The 19,383-nt window shown below is 42.5% G+C and overlaps 5 protein-coding genes across 13 annotated transcripts; 1 reads left to right on the top strand and 4 right to left on the bottom strand.

Moving 5' to 3' along the window:
- Positions 1-705: 705 nt before the first annotated feature.
- Positions 706-6,004, bottom strand: hdgfl3 (HDGF like 3). Of its 4 annotated transcripts, none has more exons than XM_054763837.1 (7): positions 5,737-6,003; positions 5,554-5,655; positions 4,746-4,822; positions 4,529-4,667; positions 2,790-2,930; positions 2,523-2,708; positions 706-903 (listed from the first exon to the last, which is right to left on the bottom strand). In XM_054763837.1, exons 2-7 carry the CDS (start codon positions 5,638-5,640, stop codon positions 883-885), a joined length of 651 nt encoding a protein of 216 aa, XP_054619812.1. In that variant the 5' UTR covers positions 5,641-5,655; positions 5,737-6,003; the 3' UTR covers positions 706-882. The 4 variants fall into 4 exon arrangements, with proteins under 4 accessions (XP_054619812.1, XP_054619810.1, XP_054619813.1 ...); XM_054763835.1 differs by having other exon boundaries at positions 5,733-6,003; XM_054763838.1 differs by having other exon boundaries at positions 2,518-2,708; positions 5,554-6,004.
- Positions 6,005-6,933: 929 nt separating this feature from the next.
- Positions 6,934-9,855, top strand: prcc (proline rich mitotic checkpoint control factor). 2 transcript variants are annotated; one of them, XM_054764691.1, is made up of 7 exons: positions 6,934-7,572; positions 7,646-7,693; positions 7,764-8,249; positions 8,325-8,417; positions 8,499-8,645; positions 8,726-8,791; positions 9,345-9,855. In XM_054764691.1, the coding sequence occupies exons 1-7, from the start codon at positions 7,336-7,338 to the stop codon at positions 9,429-9,431; spliced, it is 1,164 nt and encodes a 387-aa protein (XP_054620666.1). In that variant the 5' UTR covers positions 6,934-7,335; the 3' UTR covers positions 9,432-9,855. The 2 variants fall into 2 exon arrangements, with proteins under 2 accessions (XP_054620666.1, XP_054620665.1); XM_054764690.1 differs by having other exon boundaries at positions 8,325-8,645.
- On the bottom strand, positions 7,485-12,653 carry mrpl9 (mitochondrial ribosomal protein L9). 2 transcript variants are annotated; one of them, XM_054764694.1, is made up of 8 exons: positions 12,232-12,653; positions 11,554-11,713; positions 11,347-11,471; positions 11,210-11,263; positions 11,037-11,138; positions 10,866-10,949; positions 9,878-10,108; positions 7,485-8,719 (listed from the first exon to the last, which is right to left on the bottom strand). In XM_054764694.1, the coding sequence occupies exons 1-7, from the start codon at positions 12,310-12,312 to the stop codon at positions 9,893-9,895; spliced, it is 822 nt and encodes a 273-aa protein (XP_054620669.1). In that variant the 5' UTR covers positions 12,313-12,653; the 3' UTR covers positions 7,485-8,719; positions 9,878-9,892. The 2 variants fall into 2 exon arrangements, with proteins under 2 accessions (XP_054620669.1, XP_054620668.1); XM_054764693.1 differs by lacking the exon at positions 7,485-8,719 and having other exon boundaries at positions 9,576-10,108.
- A 281-nt stretch (positions 12,654-12,934) lies between these two features.
- Positions 12,935-13,973, bottom strand: LOC129173283 (transmembrane protein 272-like). Its single transcript, XM_054764048.1, has 3 exons — positions 13,940-13,973; positions 13,671-13,862; positions 12,935-13,593 (listed from the first exon to the last, which is right to left on the bottom strand). Exons 1-3 carry the CDS (start codon positions 13,965-13,967, stop codon positions 13,334-13,336), a joined length of 480 nt encoding a protein of 159 aa, XP_054620023.1. The 5' UTR covers positions 13,968-13,973; the 3' UTR covers positions 12,935-13,333.
- Positions 13,974-14,063: 90 nt separating this feature from the next.
- Positions 14,064-18,606, bottom strand: LOC129173282 (1-phosphatidylinositol phosphodiesterase-like). 4 transcript variants are annotated; one of them, XR_008567212.1, is made up of 4 exons: positions 15,412-17,526; positions 14,833-14,963; positions 14,177-14,336; positions 14,064-14,106 (listed from the first exon to the last, which is right to left on the bottom strand). XR_008567212.1 is itself a non-coding variant. In XM_054764047.1 (3 exons), the coding sequence occupies exons 2-3, from the start codon at positions 15,898-15,900 to the stop codon at positions 14,664-14,666; spliced, it is 789 nt and encodes a 262-aa protein (XP_054620022.1). In that variant the 5' UTR covers positions 15,901-15,976; positions 18,330-18,606; the 3' UTR covers positions 14,441-14,663. The 4 variants fall into 4 exon arrangements, 3 of the variants coding, with proteins under 3 accessions (XP_054620022.1, XP_054620021.1, XP_054620020.1); XM_054764047.1 differs by lacking the exons at positions 14,064-14,106; positions 14,177-14,336 and adding an exon at positions 18,330-18,606 and having other exon boundaries at positions 14,441-14,963; positions 15,412-15,976; XM_054764046.1 differs by lacking the exons at positions 14,064-14,106; positions 14,177-14,336 and adding an exon at positions 18,330-18,606 and having other exon boundaries at positions 14,441-14,963; positions 15,412-15,982.
- Positions 18,607-19,383: the final 777 nt, after the last annotated feature.

Consider the following 19,383-nt stretch of genomic DNA (forward strand, 5'->3'; position numbering starts at 1 on the left):
ATTTAGAGTGTTAACATTGGAACTCGTTGGCCCGATTTAACTGTCGATGTGTACTAAACGCCTCAGCTATACGCTAACATGACCAAACATGCAGGAATGTCTGCTTTCAAACAACACACATAATCATCTATTCCAATCCTAAAATAGTCGCTCTGAAATGGGGTCTAAATATATATATTTATATATATAATATATTCAATACACAATCAGAAGCCAGGGGGGCTAAATCACAATGTGCACCCTCACTGAGCACGACACCAAAGCAACAAAACCTGTGTTGCATTAAAACACCATAATACACGGAACTAGACCATGATTGATGGGATAGAAAAGAAAACGTTGGAATTTAGGATGCTGAGTAGCTAAATGGGAAACAACTGGCAGTAAAACACTTGATGAATTAAAGCCGAGAGCACAAGTCAAAATGTTTTTCTCTCCTATACAATATTACAATGTCTATGACTGCAGACCTCTAAATGGGAGTATTTTGTGATAAAATGTATTAAGTTCCCCTTTTTTTTGTTACCTCATGTGTTTACTGATGTTTTGACACCTGGCATTCACTCCTCAATTGTTTAATTGCACTTGGAAATAAAAAATATGTACACACCAAAATCCCATTTACAATAAACGAGCCCTAAACAGCTCAATTCAATTGTTTGAAATCTGATTACTGGGATATATGATATCCCAATTTGACAGGTGAACATTGGTTTGTTTCTCAATACAAACGTCAGGTTGTTTTCTTTTTTTTTTTTTTTTCCTTTTACAATTATTATTAATTGAACTTCGAGAAGTGTGTCTTCCTGCAGGTCTTGGTGTTTGATGCTTAGGATTCCAGTGAGAAGCATCAAAAAGGTTCTCGTCTGCTGAAGGTGGATGTTAAGCGCTGTCTGTCACGGCCTGCAGGGGGAGCAGTGGAAAGCATGTTACTGGTACCACCCCATGCTAAATCACCACTACTTGCAGTGCCTAGGTTCCCAAAGTGGGGTATGTGTACCCTCAGGGGTGCACCAATTGTAATAGGGGGTACAAGAATAAAAATTAAAAAACAATTAGCGCCTAAAACTCACAACTACGCCTGAACACCTCACGGCGCGAGGAGAACAGAGCAGAAAAGGAGACAGCATGAAGTTTTTCATTGCTCTGTGAGCATCATATGAACAAATAAGTTTGATGTTTATTTTCTGTATTAAGAGTGTTTAATCTTGAAAATTTCATTCATATGATGAATGAAAACCTGTCACTGTGAGTGAGGGTTCCCCCCAAAATGAGGCTTTATCGTTGGTTGTATGTGTTTTTGTACTTCGGATACTGCTTTATCGTGATTGTGAAACGTCCCCCTTCAATTTTGTATTGAATTAATATACAGACTTAAACCATAGCCATTGTGAGTGGACAAAAAATGTGAAGCTCAAATCCCATTCAAACGGAAGGACGCCAACATCACTCTGGAATAAAAGATATGTAGGATGATTACTTATTTATCAGTGCTCATGTAAAGCTCAATCAAAATCTGACCATGCAAAATACACATTTTCCACCTGGAATTACTATAATTACATACCAATTAAGTATGTTCAATATTTCAAGTTAATTAGGATAAAAATGTTTGTTTCCAGCAGTAGGGGTTGCATGGCTTCAGATCAGATGTCTGAAGGGGTACGCCACAGTAAAAAGTTTGGGAACCCCTGATGTAGTGGATAACATTAGCTAAAATACCACATTCCCTCAATGAAATAGTGGCCTCCACTCTAATAGAATAGGCGCCAGGCCACACTTAACTGCATTGAGCACTTGAATAAATGACGCTACACCTCAAATATAGATGCCCTCAAAACATGTGTAATCACTACATCGTCCTATTCTGTCTGTCACGGCCATTACAACACACACCACCGTCACAGAAAACGGGTGTGGCATCTGTAAAGCTTACGTTAAGGGTGGACTTCTGTGTCGCAAAACGGGCTCAAGATGGCGGAAAAACAACACTATCAACTTCAAAAAGTTGTCGAAAAATGATTTGGCTACTTATTTGGAGAATAAACTGAAGCAACTAAATCATCCCGTTTCCCCAGACTCAATGACGTTCATTTTTTTGGTGAAACACTAAGTTTAAAAATTCATGGATGACAATGATTAGGTTTAAGCATTTCAAATATCAATTCCGTTAAAGAGCTCCTACTGTACATACTGCTACATTAACCACCGTGAAAGCGTAAAAATATATTTTGAAACTACTAATGCCATTGAAAATGATAAAAAACTTGCACATAATGAGAGTTAAATACTATGAAGCATTTACTATGAAGTACTTAACCGGATAATAAGGTGGAGCAGGAGGATCAATGTTGCCAGAGACTTTGTCGCCATATTTAGCGAGTAATCAAACCCCTCTAGATAAACTTTTTCAAAAAAGTGGCTTGCAAAAAATGGACATGACAGTACGAATTGCTCTTCTCAACGAGCAGCGAGTGCTGCTGTCACACTAAAAAAAGCACTAAAAGAAAATCTTGCCTTGCCTTGTCTGCCGTCTCCCGTCCCCCTGCTGCGTTGTTCTCCGGCTCCTCCGCTTTGGACTCTGCCTGCGAGGGGGGAACAGCTGCCTTGGGTGCAGCAGTCACATCGTTGGCCTTGCCCTCCGTCTTGGCACCGCCCGCATTGGAAGCACCCTCAGCTTCGCCGTCCTTCGGCCTCTTGGGTGACACCTGGCAAAGATGGCCGACAGGGTAAGTGTCAAGGAGGGGACTCGAGCGCGACAGAGAGGCTCAAGTGAAGAAATCGCTCACCTCGGCCGACTCGTCTGCCTTACGTTTATTTCCTCTGTCGTTCTTCTCGTCGATGACGAGGGCGCCCTCGTCCTCATCGCTGCTGCCGTCAGCTTTGTCTGAGCCGGCTGCTTCTTCTGATGCATTGTCCTTCTTTGATGACTGAAAAAGACAGTTGTGGTCACAACGTTAGGTACACGCGTGCATTCTAATGAAAGCCAATACAAGAGATATTCATTTAAAAAAGGTCCCCTTTTGCAGACAGGCTTCACTACACATCTTAAAATAAAGCCTGGGGCTCTGCAACTATCTCTCAGAATTTTGTTTTACTTCAGTGAACAGGCTGAACTAACATGACACTCAAAACTGTGCGTTTCCAGTAGGGCAGTGGTTCCCTGTCTTTTTAGTGACGTACCCCTTCAGACATTTGATCTGATGCCATGTACCCCCTACTCCTGCACACTTAAAAAAACCCAACAACAAACAAACACCTTTTTAACGTTAGTTATCTTAAATTCACTTTTGCAGTAATTCCAAGTGTATTCTGCATGGTGACATTTGGATTAAGTTTGACATGAGCACAGATAAATAGATAAGTGATCATCTATCTAATCATCTATCTTATCTTATCATATCATATCTTTTATTCCAGTCTGATGTTGGCATCCTTCCGTTTGAATGACTTGAATTTGAGCTTCGCTTTTTTTGTCCACTCACGATGGCTATGGTTTACAGTAAGTCTGCCAAATTGAAGGGGAAAGTTTAGCAATCATGATAAAGCAGTATCTGTCCAAAAGTCTATTTGTTTAACATTGTCTGTTGTAAGTTGAACATTTTGTAACACTGTCTTAGTGTTATGAGCAACAAGTGTTTCGTTTTTGTAAATGTCACGTGATGTGGGCTGCATGTGCATTATTTGGGTGCATTCCCTGTGATTTCCGAGGGTCCGCGAATGCTGCAGCAACTTCTGCCCGAGGAGTTACGTGATGCACCTGAAGGCACCATTCTCAGAAAAAACGCTAGCACAGAGTTTGCTAGTTTTGATCCTGCTTGTTGAGCATTAAGTGTCATACACACAACCTTTTGGACAAACACAACCCTTTGTACAAAATCCCTCCTTTGGACAAACACACGCTCCTCTGGCCACACACACACACACACACACACACACACACACACACACACACACAGCTAAAATGGCCTATCCACTTACCTAATAAAGATGATAAAATTATTATCTGCCTGGAATTTTTCCATGGTGTTCCAATTCTAAAATAACCACCACTGCCTTCTTAATAGTATCGGAAATACAAAAATTCACGCAACGCACGCCTTATTTTTTTTTGTGAATCCCCGCTCACAGTGACAGGTTTTCACTGCTGCGCCGTGCAGGGATTGGAACACAAAAATGAAATCTTCAAGATGAAACATTCTAAATGCACAAAATAATCGTGAAACTTTCTTATTAGTTCATATGATGCGCACACAGCAATGAACAACTTCACGTTCTGTCTCCTTCCTGCTCCCGTCTCCTCGCCGTGAGGCGTTCGGTCGCACTCGTAATTGTGAGTGTTACGTGCAAATTGTTTTTCGGTTATTCATGTACCCCCCATCACAATTGGCGTACCCGTATCCATTTTGGGAACCTAGGGCTTTTTAGATTTCAGATACACTATTGTGGGATCACTTACTTAAAATTGTTCTGAAAAAAAACAACACTTCCAGACAGAAAAACCTTCACTGAAATGTTTCATTCTCACCTTATAGCCTTCGTGTGTCACCGTGGGATTGTTCTCGATCTCCCAAAGGCCCTCAGCGAAGCCTTTCCTCTTGTTCGCCTTGCCAAACTTCTCCTTACACTCGTCATACGGGAACAAATCCTTGGCGCCGAGGGAGGCCCTTGAGGTGACCAAACAGTGACGCCGATATCAAACCACTCAACTGAGACATTTATTGAATTTGGTTCATCTTACTTACGTCTCGTGTGTCCCGAAAAAGAACACCTGGTACTTGTTGGAGGGCGACTTCACTGCCCGCTCGGGAAACTCATCAATCTGAAAAACACAAAGTAACAGATTCTTGAGAGTCCTTGAACGTCACATGGTGGCGAGTTCATGCAAAGGATGTTGCATTCCAACAGTTTGATATGCTTTTAGCATTTAGCTTCCAGACAGTACCACGGAGACAACGTGATTTACTCAGGATGGAGACGTTATTTTAAAGTCTTGACTGTAAAGATTATCCTGACCGTACTAGTCGCAACAAGTATTAGCATCACTACGCTAAGCACTCATCTCAATATTACAATTCTACGTCCCACTTTTAATAAATGCAAATATTATTGGGATGATAAAACGTGGCCTGCGTTTGTTTTGAGGAGTGGTACCGGTGCTTACTTTCCAAGTGTTGAGGTCATGGCTCCATTTAAGTGTATGGTGCATGCTTGTTATGTTACACTGACGTTAGCCAAACAGGGCCCCTGGACGAGACGTATTCAGAGTAAAAATAAATAAACCCAGAAAGTGGGCAAAACGACTTCTTATTTAGCGACATTTGCATTATAATGTGCTTAAAACGCTGAGTCGGGTTGAGAGGTGTACATGTTGGCTAATGTGTACGCTAGCTAGCAAGTTAGCTAGGGTATGCTAACACATGCTAGCTAGGCCTCTCCTGCAAACAAATGCCAACTGAAGCGCCGCTTTTGAAATGAACACATTCGATGTGGAAACATTCAACATGGAGGCGGTGGTAGTAGTGAAGATGAGGAAGGAGGAGGAGTGCTTACCCGAGCAGGCCAGTGTGGATACCCCTTCATTTTAGCAAATACCAGGTCTCCAGGTTTGTATTCCCGCTGTCTGTTGGACCTCGGCATGTTTCCCGCACAAATCTACGTTGCAGTGCAGAATCAGACCGACAACCAATTACCAAAAAAATAGTTTTACAAGGGATATTGTTTTATAACACCTGCAGCTAATGATGAAGCGGAGGGGCGTCGTTTTATCCCCCAAATAGATCCAGCACTATAGCGAAGACGCAGCACACCACTCTTCCAAATGCGACGACGACCTTTGGCGTTATTTTTTAAAATAGTGAAACGTAGAAGTTATTCGCGTTTTTAATGCTAATCGCCCAATCCGATGGCGCTTCCCTCTCTGGCTCGGGTTTGAAATTGAATCCCGCTTTCCCTTCAGCACAGACGCGCCCCCTCCGCCACAGACGAGATGATAGTCATCGCCCCCTGTCGACCGACATAGCGCACTGATTAGGGGTGGGCGGATCGATCCCAATATCGACAATGAATGGATACCAACGGTATCAGTATTTAGTCAATACTCGCGTGAAAACATTGAGATTTTAACTTATCTAGTATTTTATTGTGTTGAAAATATTATTACATTTTTATATTTGTTATTTACTTTACAGGAGGGGATCGGGAAGACCTGGGTTCGAATCTCCGCTTGGGCATCTCTGTGTGGAGTCTTCATGTTCTCCCCGTGCGTGTGTGTTTTTTCTCCGGGTACTCCGGTTTCCTCCCACATTCCAAAAACATGCATGTTAGGTTAACTGGCGACTCTAAATTGTCCATAGGTATGAATGTGAGTGCGAATGGTTGTTTGGCTATATGTGCCCTGGGATTGGCTGGCGACCAGTCCAGAGTGTACTCCGCCTCTCGCCCAAAGTCAGCTGGGATAGGCTCCAGGATACCCTCGCAACCCTAATGACGCTAAGTGGCATAGAAAATGTTTGGATGGGTGGAGGTTACAGGAGGGCTGGGGGGAGGGGGGCATATTTGTACTCTGTATTGTATTTACTTGGTATCGGATCGATAGCAAAATCGACGCCCACCCGTACCTGACAACGTGCACCCCAAAAGACACGTACAAAGTTTGAATTATCTATAGCCCTTAGATAACGATTAAATGTCTACCAATGTAATGGGTCATACTTGCAGATAGATGATTCACGAATTAATACAAATCTCAACCGGGGCAAACCTAATTTTGTATTTTTTAAATACATTTTAAATAAAAGCAAAGCATCACGTCTATTTATTTTATTAATCGATAAATGTGTCAATACTGTAATCCGTCAAAGCAAGGCGGAAAGCAAGGCATTGTATGTCGCCTTTACACTCGCCGTCCGCTAGGGGCAATAGCGTAATGAAAATGCTGACAATGTACACTTCAGGGAAAACGAGGAAGAAACAACCAGCTCTGCGCAAAACAGCTACGTGAGCGAATGTTTTGTTTGGGCCGACTGGTTATATTTGCTAATATATTTTGTTTAATACCGAATTAAAACTTGACATGTCAACGGAAATGGTGACCCGAACGATAATCGGATGATTTAATTAAGAAGGGCAAAACTAGCTTATTTCGTTAGCGCTAGCGGTCTAAGCTAACGAGAGTTAGCATACTTTCTTCCTCTGTGAGCGCATCTTTTACTTTGCTTAGCGTACATTATTATTATCGATGTAGTTTCAAATAGTTGGAAACCAAGCAAGGGGGAGAGATTGTTATCCATGAGCTAACAGCAGGATAGCAGCCTTCAAATACGGTCAGCTAACATGTCTTTAGTCGCCTATGGCAGCAGTGACGATAGCGATGCTGAAGAAAGCGCTGCAGCACCAGACAGCAGAAAACAAGGCTCAGGGGGGCTATTTTCACTCTTGCCCTGCCCCCAAAAAACAACTCCGAGAGACGATCCCCAGCAAGCTAAAACGAGTTTATTTTCAAGCCTGCCCAAACCCAGGAAGCGAACAGAGCCAGTGAGGATTCCAGTGCCACAGATCCAGAAACATGATGTGAGTAGCAAACATGCTTACTGTCAGTGCAACGTTATCAAGAAACAATGTATGATTTGTTTTTTGTAATTAGTCAGACTCTGATGACGACGAACCAGCAAAGAAGAAGCTCCAGTCACAGGTAGAAATCACTTAAGACTGTGTTCTTAATTTGAAGAGAAAAAAAACCCTATGATTTACAATTCCTCCAGGCTGCAGGTTCTGGTTTGTCCTCCCTTCTGCCACAACCCAAAAACCTGACACTAAAGGAGATGGACAGACCTTTAATTCCTCACACGCTCACCAAGCGCTCGGAGCCTAAAGGAGCCAAGCCGGGACTGCCTAGTCAGGGCCTCCTTGGCTCCAGCGCGTCACCCTCTGCCATCAAGGCTGCGGCAAAATCGGCAGCCCGCCAGCTGGCCAGACAAATAGTAGCCACTGATGACCACGAGGAAGACATTACACCACAGAACTACTTCTCGTTAGGCGAAAGTCCAGAGCGGCCTCCTGCTGTTGTCCCCAGCTACGAACCTGAGCCTGTTGCCCCAGTGGAGCCACTTCCTCCTCTGCCTGCTGGCGAGCTGAGCCAGTCAGACGCCCCTCTTGACTTTGGGGGAGGCCATGAGGGAGCTGGCGCTTGGGGTGGTCAGTATCCTCAGTATCAACAGCCTATGGCCGGTCCAGAGTCTTACCCTGAGGTAAACAAACTCTGTTTATGTCGTGTGTAGTGTAAATGTGACATTAATGAAGTGTGACATCATCTCACTGGACAGGGATACAACAATGAAGCCTATTACCAAGATCCAAGCCCTGGGTTGCCAGAGGCAGAAGAACCGGGCCATTCCGCAATGTTTGACGATGAAGCGGTAAGTAAAGTTCTGCAGTTTGTCAGATTGGGCGAGTCGGTTCAAGGTGGACCGTGGGCATTTCCTCTCCCCGTGCTGCAGTTCATGCGGCTGCAGGGCAAAAGGAATCGGGGCAAAGAGGAGGTGAAGTTCTTGGAGATCAAAGGCGACGACCAGCTGAGCGGCCACCAGCAGTGGCTCACCAAGAGTATGTCGGAGGAGAAGAATAACCGTGGTTCCTTCAGCAAGGTGCGCCACTCTACCTGTGTAGATGTCTTTGTCCGGTCACAAGATAGTCAGCAAAACTTGTCTTTTTATGATTCCTGCAGAAAAGGGGAGGACAGCCCACGGGACAACAGAGGCGCAAGCACCAGATTACATATCTCATTCACCAGGTAAGTCGCCCTACAGTGAGCCGCAATGATGGTTGACTGTCTGCGATGATACTGCATTCGAAAAATATCGCAGCCTTCCAGTCAACTATGTATTCTTCTGACGTGCGCACATAACTAGTTCTCAGGCAAGTTTTGTATTTACGGACCAGACCGCGACGGAGTAATTTATGGGAGTGTGTCGTTACCACAAAACGTCGTAACACGGTACGTCTAATAAACGGAGGACCTCCGAAATATGTAACTAGATTTTTCTTTAACTTTAATATGATTTACAGTGCATGTCCTCATTTATTAACAAGCGTATTTGCACAACAGTGCAGCAACAGAACCAATGTTGGAATAGCAGTAAGGCGCAAACTGTTGAACCAGCCTAAAGAATTGGAGCATTAGCACTGTGTTGATTTGCCACGGGTTTGCAAGTTGTAACTCTTTCAGCAGACATCCCAGACGCATGTTTCCAACACACATGCAACATGAAGTCACAAAGTAAACCCAAGCCTACGCTGTGACCACTTGGGTGTCTAAAAATTCCACTTTCCCTCCTCCTCCCCAGGCAAAAGAACGTGAGCTGGAGTTGAAGAACAGCTGGGCAGAAAACAGAATGACCCGCAGGCAGACCCAGGCCAAATATGGTTTCTGAATGCCAAAATCCTTGGACTCGCTGAGGAGTGTGGAAAAACCTCACGTCATTAAGACATTAGAGTAGAGCTTCCTGCCCGTTAGCGCCCTTAGATCTGAAACTGTTATGCACATTCCCTTCACACTGCCCTTGTTGTTTTAGGGACGAATTGTGTTGTTCTCATTCAAGAACATGCTCCCGTTTTGGAATCCAGTCCTTCAGTGGTTTACAATGAATTATGTCATTAACACCTTTTTGAGATGGGTGGCTTTTAGAGTTACACATGTACTCCTTTTGAACGTGTATGCTTCCCGCTCATATAACAAACATAAGTTACTCTTGTTAAGGCTGCCCATGCGCAGAAATAGCATTGAAATGAACTGGAGACAAATGGACATATTTAGTTGTTTTATATTAAAGACGTGGATGCACAAATGTCAAAGTTTCTTGTTGGTCATTCGCTGTACCTCCATGGATGTCATTTAAGTGTCCTTTTTCAGGCCGTCGCTAGATGGCGCTTTCGCGTCTTGACATGTCTCAGCGGCCACGGTCTCTGAATCCAGAGGGTCTGGTTCCAAAATATGTCTCTCGACAGCTTGCTGCTTTCTCTGCGCCTTTAAGAGCCGCTGATGTGCCGCTGAGGGGTCCTCGTAAGGGACCAGTGACAAGGGGATGCGGACAGTGTCAATTCCGTTCACCTGTAATAAGACAGAATTTATTCCCACTTCAGTGTGTTAGAATATGCTTTTGCAATGCAAGATTTGATTGGGTGTTAGAATTTAAAAAATGTACATAAAAAAAATTGTCCATTGGACCAAGTACCACCTCAAATACATTTTGCTTTGAAAGTACCGCCATTTTTGTTCTCTCAGTTTACCACGGGTTAGTGTTAAGTATGTGGTACTTGTGCATTAAGTGAGTTGAGCGATATTCCCGCAAAGGAACATTTTTATTTTAATTAAATTGGATATACAGTCGTCCCTTGCTACATCACGCCCTTGGAGCATGTAATAGTAATGATAGAGCATGATAATATTAAATCTCGCAACAGACACGATAAAAACATAATCCTAGTAATAACACCGACTACTGTTGGGGCCATAACCCACGACAAGCTAAAACTCAACTCTGAACCTCTGACATCACTTCCTGTACGCTACACTGAGGTCTGCTAGGGAACACTGCTTGTGTTACAATTTACTGTGACACACACGATCAGGAGTTTTATTTGCGTCTTAAATGGCTTATTACCTCTTATTTTTTCTACTATATTGGGTAAAACGAGTGTAAAGCCATTTAAAGCCACCATTACAATACATTGATGAGACAATAGCCACCACAGGAATTACGCTGTCCGGAAAGAATGCAATAAATGTAAAAACAAATCTTTTTTTATTGTAATTTTGTCTTATAAAGTACTAATAATGCTCTTAATATAAATAATGATAATCTTACCGTAACTTCACACCAGTAGTCGCCTAACTCCGTGATTGGCTCAAATGGAAGTTTCAGTGCATGAGGAGGCACAACCACGATCAACTGAAGAAAATATTCAATTGCAAGTCACTAATCATACACACACACACACACACACACACACACACATTTATTTATAACAGAGCATACCCTGTGAAGAAAATGTCTCCTAACGACATCACTAGTAAGCTGAAAGTCATCTGAGGGCATTTTGTTGATGGTCAGCTTGCAACGTTTGAGGAACTCGACAGTCTGTAAAACAAACCCTTATTAAATAAACAATCATTCTAAATACCGAGGCCCCATTTCGCGGGGGAGCTCACCATTTGTCCAGTTCGGGTTTGGGCTCTTTCATCAGGCTTACCGTCATGCAGAAGCTGCACACACACAGAAATAACAAATCATATTAGAATGTGACGTGATGGTGCATTATTGGAAAATACTGCAATCCAATACGCACCCTTAACTCCTCTGCAAACATCTGTTTGTTCTCTGGCGATGGATACACTGCAAGCCCTTGGGCGAGCAGCTTATTTCGCCCAATGGACTTCCTCACAAACACAGTATCTCCTCGTCCCCCCAGTTCTGTAGTATACACACACCACAGATACAAAAAATGACTTCACATTTTCCCCGTTATGTTGTTTATGTGTCCGATGGGACTCACTTGGGACTGTCTGAGTTAGGATGAGTTCCAACTTGTCCTTGGGTGAATGTTTGGTGTCCTCAACCAATTTGTAGATGCGGTGTCTCCGTGGGTTCAGCCTTGGTGGACTCCCGACTTTGGACAAAGGGATCTGCCACCAGCGCTCCACTATGACTGTGCTCTGCAGAAACATAACGGACAATAGAGCATATTGTTAGACCATGTGTACTATTTCCACAAGTAAGATAAACTAATATACATCCATTGCCAGTCGAGAAATGTGGCAATTATATTATTTAAGTTGCCTGAACCCTTGCAACCCTTGTTGTGTTTGAACTGTGGGCTGGTTACACCTTCAAGATTAACCCCCAAAATATGGAAATTGGGACAAGTTGCCGATTTGCTTTCGGTGCCCTTCTCAAGTCACACACGACATCTGAGCCTTTGCGTAAGCCCATAGCGTCACGTTGTGACGTTGTACATACATATGGCCTCTGAGAATTAAGCTTTGTGAATGAAAAAACAGCGTAAATTGCAGCTTGAGTTTTTTTTTATATTTCCTTACAAGACATTCAAGGCTATCTTTCCAGTCTGCCACCAAACCACCTGCGGTTAACATTCTTGAAAATTCTAACAAATGTATATAAATATATTAATATTTATGCAAATTGTAATAAGTAGTAAAATGTTGACACTTACCTGGACAGGAGTCACAGAGAAACTCCTGATAGTCATTTGGCCGAGCAGATCATGAAGGACACGGCGACAGGAGCTTAACATGTTTATCCAGCTTCCTTTCCAAAATGAGTTTTCTTCCTCGCACTACTTTATACTTAACGTGTAAATAAGTGCATGCACAGGTCCCACAACTGTCAAATTATAGCATAATGTCCATTATTTTACGCCACGACTCGTAAGCTAGCTAGCATGCTGTTGGACTCATGTTGATGTCAAAAGACCCTAAGCACTCGTACACCTTGCCTGAATAAAAATGCTTCCAGCAAAATGATCTTCGTGTTTACGTAAAACATAAATCCAAATTAAGTGTATTACGAGTCTTATAGTATTCCTACTCCAATAGAACATATTGCGTTTTGTTTTTCGCATGTTTTCGTTTTATTAAAAGGACCGTCACAAAATAGTAGTCCGAAAAGTAGCCTGAATTAAAATGTCGTCCACTTGAGCGTTATACTGTACTGTATATAAATCATAAGTCGTAATGTAGTTTAATATTAATACATTTTATTATTACATTATATTGCTCCAATTTAAAACCTTGAGGAAATGTGTTGTGTTATAATCAATACAATTAGTTGAAATGGAAAAAAACATTTTTGTTTATTCATATTAAGAGCATCATGTTGTTGCTCCGATTTGAAATCGTAAATAAATGTACAATTTTTTTTACAATACCTTCCTGACCAAAATGTAAAAAATTGCATTTTTACATTTTGCATGTTGACATGTTGACGGTGCACAGTAGAGCTTCAAAACGCAAAAAGTAGCAATGGAAGTGAGACAAAAAAAACTGAGCAAGAAAATGTATTGCAAAATACTAAAGTGAAATAAAAAAATGTAAATTATTGCAATTTTACAGCTGGTCTTAAAATTTGGACTGGGAGTGTATATGGCATTTTTTGAAAATGCTAGCAATGAATCAGCAAAATATTGGTACTTCAGCATATTTTAAAGACTACCAGAATTCATTGAAAACATCTAGAACAAGTAGATTATAGGAAAAGTACACGCAAAAAGTTCCACACTTGTCAGTAAACGTTCAACACCTGGGCCAGAGTTACAATCAGACACCACACCCAGTGTCACCTTGAAGATAAGCAGTCCCGTAGGAGGTACTGCGATTAGGTATCAATCTGCATCTTGCTGTTACTGTTGTACAGCATGTGATCAAGAGGAGGCAACCGCCACAGAGCAAGGTGATTGTAATGGTGCCCCACAGCAGCGTGGTGATCACAAAAGCAAACTGGTAGGTTGTTTTGTGGCAGTACTCAGCATCCCCAGGTGTGTAGTTGGGTGGATACGCAGTGTAAATCCAATGAGTGCCTGCAAAGGACACACATAGGGATGTTTTGCACAAAATGGCTTCTGGTGGTGTGCAGAGGTTGTATTTCAATTCACACCTGCAAAGAACCAGCAGAACGTGAAGAGGTGCAGCAGGGTCATGCAGAGCGAGGTGGCAGTGCTCATCACGCCACCCTCCCAGATGCACCTGCAGTAGGTGACGGATAGCGAGAGGAGACTGGACACTCCCAGTACCACCAGGTAGACAGGGATCTTTGGTTGCGCTGGGCAGAGGCCAACATGGGTGGCCCCTGTGAAGCCAAAAATAGGCAGCAACATCCATAAATGAGTGCATGCAAAGTTTATAAGTTCTCATAAGGTCGCCTACCCAAACCAATGCCTGCAATCATCACCATCCACCAAATAATATTCACCACAACTGCAACGGGACACCATGAAAATTAACATTTGTAACTGTTAAAGACAACACAGTATATATCAAGATGTCTAACCAATGGATGAAACCTGAACGTCACTTTGAGGCGAGTTGTCCATCTGTGCAGACAGAACATGTCATGTTACATTAAAACGCATTACCGTTCACTAGAAAAGTATTGAATTATACCTTTTTCTGCTGGGAATGAAGCCGTCTTCAGTGTTTCAGTTGGCTTTGCACAACTCACTATTTTGCATGCAGGATGTGATGACACGTTGTGCAAAGTCACCGCATTTCGACAACCGTGTCACAATGGAAATGATAGCATCTAAATGCAAGCGTGCTGCTCCTGCATGTGGACATGGCTGAATGGTGAGACAACACGTCATAAAATGATATGACATCACACAAAATGCTAATGAGTTTTGCTTTATTAAATGACAAAAACTCCTGAACAATCTTATGAACAATCATATGTATGGTTATTAAGTTATTAGCATTGCCTGCAATTGGCTAGCGACTTGTCCAGGCTCAAGGCGGTTCTGGCTTGACACCCTGGGCGGAATGATGCTACCCGGCATAGAAAATGTATGGACGGATGTTATTAGCACTAATAAAATGATGAAATCATGCATTTATGTTTATGCTAGTAGCATGAGTGAAATGATGGAAAATCTTAAAGGACGGAGTCTTGTTCTTCGTCCTCCTTCAGCTGGAAGTTAATGATGCTTTGAATCATGGGGGCAGACGGGAAGTCCATGCATATGATTCCAAAACACTGGTTCTTGTTCTTCTTGGCCATCAGGTACTTGTAGAGTTTAGGATTGATGCGTTGTGCCACCGACCTGGGGAATGCAGATATGCCGGCGCCGCTGCTAAAGGTGAGAAACATCTGCGCCTTGCTGCCCACAGCTGCGGCCTCCAGGTGGTTGTACGCGCTCTGCCACTTGTCAGGCACTTGCGCAAGTGAGGGAACCTTTCAGAAACAGCAGGTACATTACTACCTTAACAGTGCAAGGCTGGAATACTGATACTTTTTTGTGTAGTGGAAGCCCAAAATCTAGTAAAAATGCTTTGGTAAGCCCTACTGGGAAGACTTTAATGCTGTTTGTCCACACCTTTCTCCAATCCATCCACTTTTTACACATACAGTGGTACCTCAGTTAACATCAGCCCCGGTTAGCGTATTTTCAGTTACCATCCAAAATCTTTTTTCTAAAATTTTGCCTTTGCTTGCCTGCTTGTTTAGCGTCCTGTTTACACCACCATCTTGGATCACACGTGCAAGAAATTTTTTTGTAATACTTGCATGTGATCGCGCAATGCATTGTGTGCATTGCTAAACAATAGCTAAACATAGCTGATGATCTTAAGAAGCATCTGGTCTAATGTTAGCATCGATATGCTGCAAACTAGTGTATTACCTTCCAGTCATCAGCTATATCCATTGACTTGTAGTTCATCCCCAACTCAGTCCCATAGAAGTCCTGCAGGATAATGAGCTTCCCTCGAGCTTGGCCCATGGTGGGCACTTGGCGGCTGTGCCACAGCAGATCCCACCTGGCATAGCGATGGATGTACTTCACCACGGGCGTGTAGATGCTGTTGGTCTTGCTCTGTTCCTCCTTGATGCGCATCAGTACGGTCTCGCTCGGGTACTTGTTCAGAAAGTTGACCACGTCCCGCAGCACGTCGCCAAAGTGGGCCTTCTGGTACATCACCCCATGGTGGATGTTGAGGACGCCGTCCAAGTGGTGGACACGCACGTCCAGGAAGCGGACGCCTGCCTGGAGCTGGGAGGGCAGGCTCCACGACTGACACTCGGCATAGACGCCGCCGTACAGCGCTGCGGTGTTGTGGGTCCCCGGTATGGTGACCTCAGAGAGAGACCGGTTGTCGGGGAGGGTGGACATCCATGATGGGTTGAAGAACTCTGGTGTGGGTGTGTCGTCATAGTCAGGCCTCTGGATGACACCCAAATTGAACCCACTGATTCTACCACAAGAGATGGTTAATGTAGCGTCCGAGGTATAGGGCATACAGAGTCACTCTTTGCAGGACAACAACTCACAAACTTGTGCTTTTTGGAGAGGACGCGCCGGCTGTTTATTCAATACAACGTGTGTGCCAGCCACTCCGAATTACAACAGTCACCTTTTTTTTTAATGACATCTTTGTGCCCCCAATGAACAGGCATGACCAATCAACTTGTCAAAGTTAATACTTGCAAATTTATACATTTACAGCACGGGTGTCCAAAACTTTTTCCAGTGAAGGCTGCATACGGAGAAAGAATGCAGGGGGGCCACAAATGTAACAATCTAATGTGGGTCAATATATGCCAAGGTATATTTGTGTTACCGGTAACAAAAGAAAAAGTAGTGTCTTTCTGATATCTAATATATCTCATTAATAATGATTTCATTTTTAAAATATCCTGAGGGCCAAAAAAAGAGCTGCAGACCATAAATGGCCCCCGGTCCGCACTTTGGATGCCACTGATTTATAGCCACTGGGAAATGAATGACAATATTCATAGCATAGGTAATGGCTAGGGCTGTCTGATACCGATATTGGCACAGAAGTTGAGATATCAGAGCATACTCATGGAATGATGACGTTCTCCACAGAGCAACGAGCTCAGTACGTCCGCCGTCTGGAATTCCACGTTTTGCCCTGGGATTGTAAATATGCAGTTTGCAATGCGTGGAAAAGGTGACGTTTTGCTCTTTGTGCGTAACGCGGCTCCACCTAAACAGTGGCGTTGACTACTGACGTTCCAGCGACCCCTAAGAGCTGCACATCGCGCCAACAGTAAATACAAATCAAAAATAAAAAGCACAAACCAGAAAGTGACATGAAAACTAAGTCCAACTGGTCATCCAGTCCGTGTAACTTTTGGTCATAATTTTCGTTTATTGAGTGGGAATTAAAAGACAAAAACAATAGTTGATATGAATTGCATTTTGAAATACAAAAAAATTAATTGAAAGTTCTTTTTTGGTGTAAAAAAAAGCAATGATAAGATCTTAAAACACAATTTATTTCTATTAGGGTTGTTCGGTGGTAACTTAGTCAGTGACGTTAATATTTGTAGTGTAATTAATGCACCGGCATCACGGAAGTGAATAAATGTATCGCAATTGATGTGAAAGAGGGGTAGGATTAACTAAGCTTTGCTTCTTCCTGCTCCTTTTGGACATGTGCAACTACAAATTGAACCATGTGATGTATTCCATTGTAACTTGTATGCATGTTACAATAAAATGAAGCCATTACCTAAATATTCCATTGTAACTTTAGCGGCTATTTTTGGAGAGTCAACTTTTTTTTGATACACCCCGTACACAGACACATGTCGTCATCTCATTGTCACTAGGCCGCCGTGAAATGCGTCCATGGGCACTCGGAACTTTACAGCAACGTCTTTATTATGCGTGCATGTGTGGTCTAAATCAAGAGAAAGACAAAAAAAAGTACGTATTCTGACGACTCACTAACGAAACCCTTTCTGCGCACGTTTAATTTGCTGCATTTAAGATATCTACTGTCAAAGCATTACGTGGTGTCTTTGAACGCAAGCCCTCATGGCGGTGATAGTGCAATGTAAATGTTCCGCTCCTATTCAAAGAGACTAGTGTTAAGCAAACATGTTTTCAGACATCATGTGTGGTAGCTCGAGTTAATCTTCCGTTTATTTGGAGCTGTTAATACGTACAAATATATATCATATATATATATATATATATATATATATATATCTGCCCCGTTATTTATCTTTCTGTACATCAAATATAGCTGCTTTTAATAATCACTTGACAGCGCTAATATATTAACCCATTGACTGCCAGCCATGTTCAGCGCAGAGAGCTCCGTGTTTTGGGGGCATTTTAGTTGAACTTTCAGTTTTAGGATTACATAAACATTGAAACTATATAAAGAAACTTTACTATCTTCTTTCATCAGAAAAAAAGTTTGATTCTAGCCTTTTTGGGTATTTAGAAAGATAAACAGAAAATGAGCTTTTTCTGCAGAGAAGCAAATTCAAGCAGAATGACGATGGGGTCTGCTGGATGTGGGGATCAATCCCTACTGCTGACCGAGCCAGACGGCAGCCACTCGTCAGAAGAATCAGGGTCGGGTTCTGAGTCACCCGACTCCGAACTGCTTCCGGTGTCAGGCCACATGGCTCAGCGACGCTAACCACTAGCTTGTTGCTTCGGCTGCCGTTGTCAACTGCATTTGTGTCTACGTCATCTACATCACCCAAATTAACTCTTTCGCGACCGCGTCACTACTGAAGGCAAATCCACTGCCAGACAAACTGACAAGTGTTAGCTACCTGTATTTTTGTTGTCTCCGCTCGATTTCTGGATGTGTTTCGCCATTTTCCTCTCAACACATAATCCGTCTTCATAGGCAATCTGTCGCCGCCGGTTGAAAAGAGAACGGTTGCCCACTACTGGGACAAAAATATATTGCCTACAAGGCAGAAATTCACACACGGGATGAATAAATAAGACTTTGATCTGTAGCTCCCGCGAAAAAAGCAAAAGACGTCGATAGACGTGTTTGGCAGTCAACGATACTTTTTGAAAAGACGTCAATAGACATCTTTTCAAAAAAGACGTCAATAGACGTCTTTGGCAGTTAAGTGTTAATACTAACACGTTGATGGATAACTTGCTTTGAAACGAGTTGAATGTCATGTGACAAGAAAACATTCAATTATTTAGGACTGCTGAGTACAATTTTTCTGTCAAAACGAAATAGCAAATACATTTAGAAGGAAAAAGGTGACGTGCATTATTGACACACATTATTCCCAGGCTTTTGTGGTGTGGTGGTCCACATCTGGCCCCCTGGGCCTGGAGTTTTACACCTTCGATTAAGATGTAGTTATTCCTTTTAACACTGAAAAAAGTAAGGCTTTGTATTTCAATGTTATCTTTTGTATTTCAAGATGAAATTCAAATAAATCAATTGTTATTTTTTCAATTCATATTCACGAGGCGAAAATTCCATTCCCAAGTTGCACGGACCAGGTAATATCGGTATTGTTTGATATTGGTATTGTTTGATATCGGTGTAGGGACAATATCGAATAGCGGTATGAAAGCCAATAAAGAACATCTCTATTAATGGCGTGACTTACTGACAAGGATATCAGGTGAAATCAAAACATTTTCAAAATAAAATACTGTATTGACACAAATATAAGATGACATTTTTTCTGAAAAAGACAGATTGTCTTACGTTCGAGGTGCAGATGTAGATTTACACCACTTCTCCCCAAGCCAGTTGGGAGCTTACAGAGGACAGAGGAGTTAAGGTGCTAATAGAAATGTCTTTTTCTTTGAAAAAGAGGGTTTATCTCATATCTGGATTCGTCTTAT

This window comes from Dunckerocampus dactyliophorus, chromosome 20, assembly GCF_027744805.1.
Source record: "Dunckerocampus dactyliophorus isolate RoL2022-P2 chromosome 20, RoL_Ddac_1.1, whole genome shotgun sequence".
Classification (NCBI taxonomy): Eukaryota; Metazoa; Chordata; class Actinopteri; order Syngnathiformes; family Syngnathidae; genus Dunckerocampus; species Dunckerocampus dactyliophorus.